We start from the raw sequence: 7,074 nt of genomic DNA, 5'->3' as shown, positions 1-7,074 counted from the left end.
TTGGCTTCCTAAGGCTATTTAATACAGTGTGTAAAGGGGAGTGGTGTTTAAGGGCCTAAGGTTGCCAGGGAATCTCTCCCTTCCTACTGGTCCTCTGTCTTCTCTTCTCAAAAGGTGTATATTCTGATTTGAGAGGGTGTGGGATCCCACAGTTCAAAGTGTGACTTGACTTAGGTGTAACTTGACCTTTGATCTGGCAGGAAAGAGAATGAATGCTGGAGCCAAAATAGAGATGTGGGGCTTCAGTATGGAAGTCAGGTAAGGTGGGGTGGGTATGGTGGTGTTAGTCCCTTATCTCAGCTATCTTGGTGTGCCCACAAGATAGTAAGATACTTGGAAATCTTATTTGAGAAAGAGAAATTCCCTTCACATGGTCCTCTGGCCCCACTGAAGAGGCCCTACTGAGTGAGATTCCCTTCATTTCTCTCAGACTTTCCTTGTGTTCCTTTTTCTCCCCTTCTCATTTGTGGGTATCTTTAGAAGCCATCCACCTTTCTTTTGTGTCTGTCATTTAATTTTTTCTTCTGGTAAGAGAGCAAGTATCGGAGAACAGATAGAGTTCTACAGTTAAGAGTCTCTTTTGGAGAGATGGAAAATGTTACCTGTGGGCTCATTGTCTAGGTTAAGGAGTAGTCATGAGCAAGCAAATATAATTACTTGGAATGGTGTATATTTACCCAGATAAAGAAGGGACATAATTTTCCAGAGTAGTAGGGTTGTTATTTGATTGAGAGGGTGGTTACTATGATTAAAGAGGTAGGAAACAAGAAGAGAGAATTACAGAAGGAAAAATACGACTTGCCCAGAAGAATAGAGAAAGCACTCAAGTTTGGAGACTAGCCGTTCAAATTTGAATACTAGCTCCACTGAGAAAAGACATGATGTGTGTACTTTTCTTATTCCCTGTGAGCCTCTAACAGCCACATTAAAGCTCACTTTAAAAAATTATCCTATGGCATGCAGGAGGTAATTGATATATATGTATTTGATTTCTTTAATGATAATGATACCAATACTACTTAACATTTATAAGGCACTTTACAATTATAAAGAACTCTTGTATGTGTTATTTCATTGAATTGGATTATTCCAATGGATAACCAGGGACTCAGCCTACATTTTTCAGGGTGGGGTGAGAAAGACAAGTTAATTACCTAGAAGATGGTTTAATAACTTGATTGAAGGGTTAGAGTGGTGGAGAGAACACGAGCCTGAGTAGAACTCGGGAGGATTCTATTTCCCTTAGGGATGGTCCTTAGAATCATCCCATTTTCATTCAGGATGCCTTGGGGGTCAATATAATGAGGCACCTGACTGAAAAAGTGGTAGGTGAGGTTGCAGAAGAGAAACAGGGAACTTGGAATTGTCTTGGCCAAGGAAGCCTAAGTAAGGACGAAAAGATAAGAATAAAAATGCAAACACATACAAAATGCTTTCATATAATCAGTACTGTATGATTAGTTGTTTTTGTTTGTTTTTTTAAGATTTTATTTATTTATTTCACAGAGCAAGAGAGAGTGTGAGCACAAGCAGTGGGAGTGGCAGACATAAGGAGAGAGAGAAGCAGGCTCCCCATGGAGCAGGGAGCCTGCTGTGCTCCATCCTAGGGTCCTGGGATCATGACCTGAGCCAAAGAAGACACTTAACTGATGGAGCCACCTAGGCGCCCCTGATTAGGTTTTTAAGCCACTCTCTTTCAGATGAAGAAATGGAGGCTGTTAGAAGTTCAGTGGCTTGTCCAAAGCTGCACAGCTATTAAAGGCAAGGCCAGGATTCAAACCCAGGTTTGTCTGGTTCCAAGGCTGGAGGAGGGGTAAAGAACGAGCCCAGTGTGGAGATCAGAACTATCTTGTCCAGTCTTCTCTGTCCATCCATTTTCTTGTCTCCTCCATAATAAGTCTCTTTGTTCCTTTCCTTAACTTTCTGATTTGTTTTTCTCTTTGTCTCTTTTTGTCTCCAGTCTACTCCTCTATATCTGTTAACATTTATCGGCTAAGTATGTCATACTCCTTTTGTTTAAACAAACAAACAGAAAACCTGGTTTTGTTTTCAAGGACGTGCAGTGGCACAAAATGTACCTCTTCCTCTGCATCTTGCTTCTTTCCTGCTCTTGGTCTCCCTGTAAAGTTTCTGTCAAAAACCAAGCATCCGGGCTGTGCCGTGCCAACGCAGTTAGAAATCGGAGGAAGGGGAGCATCAGGTTGCATTCCCTCCCCACTGCCGCTAGGGGCCACCCTCCTCCACGCAGAAGTGCGGGCCAACGCAGCCTGACTCTGTTGCCGGTGCGCGCCCTCCGCTGATTGGTGACACCGCAGGGAAGCCGCGCTTTGATTGGGCTGCTGTCAGGTGTCGCTGACGGCAGGTTCGGCTGCGCGAGCGCAGGGAGGCGGGTGAGCGAGGGCCGGGGGCGGTGGGGGAGTGGCTGGGGGCTGGGGGCGGTATCTGAGGGGGTGGGCTGGGTAAAGTGGGCTCGGTTGGTGCTGAGGGCAGTGTTTAGTACCCGCTGGGGGCAGCTTCGGAAAGAGGCCGGGCGGAGAGGCCTCAATGTCAGCGTAGGGAGAGTAAGGCGGGGGCGGGCGAAGGCTGGTGGAGTCGCATCCGAGGGCGGTATTCGTGACCGGGATCTGTGTGAGGAGAGACACCCGATGGGGTCAGCGAGAGAAGAGCCGGGTTTGAGGATTTGCGGGAGGAAGAGGGAGTCCTGCGTGAGGAGCGGAGGCAGCAGTGGAGCGGGTCAGGGTGGGGAGGTCTGCGTGAGGAAGGGTGGAATGGAGTCGACGCGGGAGAGGATCGCTAGAGGCAGGGGTTGTTGCAGAGAAGAGGGGACCCTGGAGAAAGCTAGTGTGAGGACGGAACGGATCGTAGGCATTCTTGGTGGGGAATCACTGAGCGTTCGATATAGATATGTTACCAAGTGTAGTGACGACTCTGCGGGTTTCGAGGGCTGCTTAATGCTGGAGAATGACGGAGTGAGAGAGGATTAGTTGGATTATTAATTGGATTAGTTGGTCAGTGGTGGGGGAGGGGCAGCAGTGTTGTGAGTGGTTGGGGAGGGTCAATGGAGAGTCATTTTTAGCAAATTAGGGGAAGAAAGAAGTATGGTTGGGTTGATAGAACAAGGGCATCGGCACAGTACATCAGTGTCAGAATATGGGTATGTATGAAGGAGTAAGCATTGCAGCTATAGGGAATTTAGGTGGGAAGAAGATCGTGTTGGTGGCCTGAGGAGTTTTACCTTGTTGGAAATATTCTGCCTGAACTGTGTATTAATGTTTCCCCCTTTAGCACTAATGGTGCCCTGTATTAAGTGCGTGTTGATTAAGGAAATTAGAGGACTCCTGCAAACAACCCCGAATTCTAAGGGATAAAGAAGTTAGACAGTTTACCCTCTCTTCTGCCTTTTTAGATCTGATTTAACATCCGTGTTTCTGAGATTACCCATCCGCCTCACCCTTTCTCCTTACCTACCTACCTTCTCCCCACCTCTGACCCTCCCTTTTTTCCCGTCCATTTGCATTTATTCAAGCGGGCGTTAGACTGCCCTTTAGCCCTTTTGTAGAGCTTGAAGTTTTCTTTTGTTTCGCAACAAAGTATTGAAGGAGAGGGGGATGGGGAGAAGGGCCCAGAAAACGGGAATAGCTCTTGGAATACCACATCAAATCCCAGCCTCTCAGAGGTACATCTAAATAAATCCTGGCTTATATCATAGCTATTTCTGTCAGGCTTCTATCTTTGCTTTGTTAACTATAAATTTAGGCCTTTCCATTTCTCTTTAGCCCCATGCTTGTGAACAGACTCTTTCCCATTCTATTACACTCCACCCTGCCCAACCCCATTTTAAAGTTATAATAGAATTTCAGGAAAATGACTATACATTCAGTAGAAAACCAGGAAGGACTTAATGGGAAAAAAGGGTGAAGGATTAGGACTCTTAGACATGAGGGAAAACCCCTGCTTCAGATAAAGGATAAAGGGTGCAAAAAAATTCAGCTTACTTAAACTATACAGGGACCTTGGGAATGCCACAGAGCATGGAAGTTGGGTCAGTTCACTAAAAAGGAGTTCAAGGAAATAGTGTATTAATCAGGAGGGGGAAGTGTATGTGTAAGACCTGCAAGAGACAACTGGAAATGTGGCGGTGGTGGTGTTTCTTTTAAGATTTTGTTTACCTGAGACAGTGAGTGAGAGAGCATAAGCTGGGTGAGGGAGAGGGAGAAGATGATTCTCCACAAAGCAGGGATCCCTATGTGGGGCTCAGTCCCAGACCCTGGGATCATGACATAGGGCTTGGTCCCAGAATCCTGGGATCATGACCTGAGCTGAAAGCAAACGCTTCACTGACAGCCACCCAGCCTCCCAAGTCCTGGAAATGTTAAGTCCTGGAAATGTTAAGTCGAAGGAGCATGTTGTAGTTGAGTAGTGGAGTTAAGCAGATGGTAAAGACTAGAAAGGTCAAGGTCTGCGTAAAGGTTAGCTCTAACTTTCTAATTGCAATGGAAGGATTTAAAATAAAAATACAAAGTAATTGTTAAAGACTATTTAAAAAGTCCATAAGATGAAATCCATTTCCTTATGGTGTTTGTGGCTTTCATTAGAGTCATTGTTTAGTATTTCTGAGAACTTTTAGAGAATGTGAAAAATTGCTGCTGGGTGACTCAATTATATTTTTGGAAAAAAGCAGCATATACTTATCCCTGCAAGTTAGTATTAACAAATGTTAACCTTTTGTGTATTTGCCTTAGATTTTTTTGACATATTTCAAAAAATTGAAGTAAACATTACAGATAAATTTGTAAAGTTCCATTCAGATCCTTCTCACTTCATTTTCCCCTCTCAGAGGTAACTATTACCATGACTTTAATGTCTTTCTTTTCCAGTCCATATTTTTAGGCTTTTACTAATTATGCATACAGTCCTAAATTTATGTAATATTTTTTACTTATGCAAACTGAATTGTACTGCATGTGTATTTCTGCAGTTTGCATTTGGAAATTGTCCATATTGTTACAGCTTTGATTCATTTTTAAAAACTGCTGTTTTAAAAATTGCTGTTATCATTTGTATTACCACACTGTATTTATCCATTCTACTTGTGACCTCTGAATTTTCAGTTCTTCCTGTTACCAGCAGTAAGGTTATGAACATCTTTGCCCATGCCTTGTTATGTGGAAGAGTTTTTTACTGCAGAAATTCTCAGCCTCGACACTACTAACATTTTGGACTGGATAATTCTTTGGTGTGAGGGAATATCCTATGCATTTTAAACTGTTAAGCAGCATCCTTGGCCTCTACTCACTAGATGTCAATAGCACTAGTTGTGACAACCAAAAATGCTTCCAATCAAATGTCCCCTGACCAGCATAATCACAATTAGTTAAGAACCACTGTGGTAGGTGTATGTATGGAGAAGTGGAGCTACCAGATTGTTCTAACTCAAGTGTAAGTTTTAAGAATCTCTACTGATAATGGCTCTAGACAAAATTTTATCCTACTTGAGCTTCTGGTGTAAGGAACTTGGCTTAGAACAGATTTGGGTCTGTAGTACCAGGACATGGTAGAGAGAAAACTGATGTTTCGGTCTAATAATGGGTTAGAGGCTATTGTATGGATACCTGTATCCTCAACCTCCCAGTCAGCACTAGACCTCTTTCCTTGGCAGATTTTTCTGGACTTGGGCATTTGTCTTTTAAAGTAGAACACGTGAGGGAGGGACAGAGGTTATAGAGGATTTTAATGTTCTGATATAATGCTAAGGACATAGGGTTCCCTCAATAAATCTTTTTTGAGTTAATCCTTGGTAGGAATGAAGATGGGGCTTAAGGTCAAAAGCAGTAGAGCGCTCACATTCCCTCTGCCCTTTAATTAAATTTCTGAGTTCAACACTACTGTGGGGAGATGGTAAAGGGATAGGGACATTTTGGAATGAATCCAAAATGTGAAATGTCACTCTAATCTTTTCTTCTGGTAGGAATCAACAGTAGCCTTCCATGAGGAACTGCCTTTTCCACTTGCTGCTGGAGTTAATGGTGTTTCCTGCTGGCAGAATCGGGGACATGCCAGCACTGTAAGGGTTAACCTGCTTATTCTCTCACCAGTCTCATGGTTGGGAAAAGGAAAACCTTCCTTTTCTCTTAGGCATCTTTAGTCATGTAAAGTCATAGTCTGTCAAGTCATAACTCATGTGCCTCCTTTCCTGTTGCTCCTTCCTTTTTTTTTTTTATTTTTAAAATTTATTTGACAGAGAGAGAGATCACAAATAGAGAGGGGCGGGGGGAAGCAGACTCCTTGCTGAACAGAGAGCTCAATGTGGGGCTCAATCCCAGGACCCTGAGATCATGACCTGAGCCAAAGGCAGAGGCTTAACCCACTGAGCCACCTAAGCAACCCCCTGTTTCTCCTTCCTATCATAGTTTTGTTTCGTTTCCCCTAGTCTCCTTGTGGTTCCCTCTTTATCACTCCACATGCCCCATTCCCACCACTATAATAGTGTTTGGATTCTGAGCTAATGGGATACCCTCCATTGCAGAGCGGGATGAGTGTGTGCTCCGGCGGGGATGTGGTCACTGCCGGCCAGTGAGGGCGAGAGTGCCACAGCCCACTTCTTCTTGGGAGCTGGAGATGAGGGCCTGGGCACCCGTGGAATAGGCATGAGGACAGAAGAGAGTGACAGCGAGCTCCTTGAGGATGAGGAGGATGAAGTGGTAAGACTAAGGAAAATGATATAACTTGGTGTTGGGACCCTTTTCATAGAGAGTTGAGATTCCATTGGTTGGAGACACTTCTCTGCTCTCTTGAGATGCATAGGTTTCCTGTTATAAACAGACCTTATCCCGATTAAGTGGAGAGGCAGTAGAAATTGGTTAGATTACCTCTCTTTCAATCCCCTGCCATTATGCTCTCATCCTGTTGTATCATTGTTATTGGTTCTCTGGCCCTTTTGCCTGACCACATATTTCCTGCCATGGAAAGACTCCTATTCTTTAGGCAGTAGGAATCCCTACATGCACTCCATTCTAGACTGAGTTAGGAGACAAAATTTACTCCATAGTTAATGTTACTACAAAGTCCTGACAA

General features: G+C 44.0%; 1 protein-coding gene across 19 annotated transcripts in view; it reads left to right on the top strand.

The window, feature by feature from the left end:
• Positions 1 to 2,267: 2,267 nt before the first annotated feature.
• PPIP5K1 (diphosphoinositol pentakisphosphate kinase 1) overlaps positions 2,268 to 7,074 on the top strand; it is a 47,625-nt gene continuing 42,818 nt past the window's right edge. For 11 of the 19 annotated variants that reach the window (XM_059181366.1, XM_059181363.1, XM_059181360.1 and 8 more), the window contains exons 1-3: positions 2,268 to 2,390; positions 5,969 to 6,064; positions 6,527 to 6,701. In XM_059181366.1, the coding sequence (XP_059037349.1) occupies positions 6,555 to 6,701 (147 nt within the window). In that variant the 5' untranslated portion in view covers positions 2,268 to 2,390; positions 5,969 to 6,064; positions 6,527 to 6,554. Of the gene's footprint in view, positions 2,391 to 2,541; positions 2,651 to 2,712; positions 2,734 to 5,968; positions 6,065 to 6,526; positions 6,702 to 7,074 lie in introns of those variants that run through there. The other 8 variants (XM_059181367.1, XM_059181365.1, XM_059181361.1 and 5 more) reach the window with 4 other exon arrangements.

The sequence above is a fragment of the Mustela lutreola genome, chromosome 7, assembly GCF_030435805.1.
Source record: "Mustela lutreola isolate mMusLut2 chromosome 7, mMusLut2.pri, whole genome shotgun sequence".
NCBI lineage: Eukaryota > Metazoa > Chordata > Mammalia > Carnivora > Mustelidae > Mustela > Mustela lutreola.
Note: the sequence above shows the minus strand (reverse complement) of the source record. Positions and strands in the feature narration are given on the sequence as shown.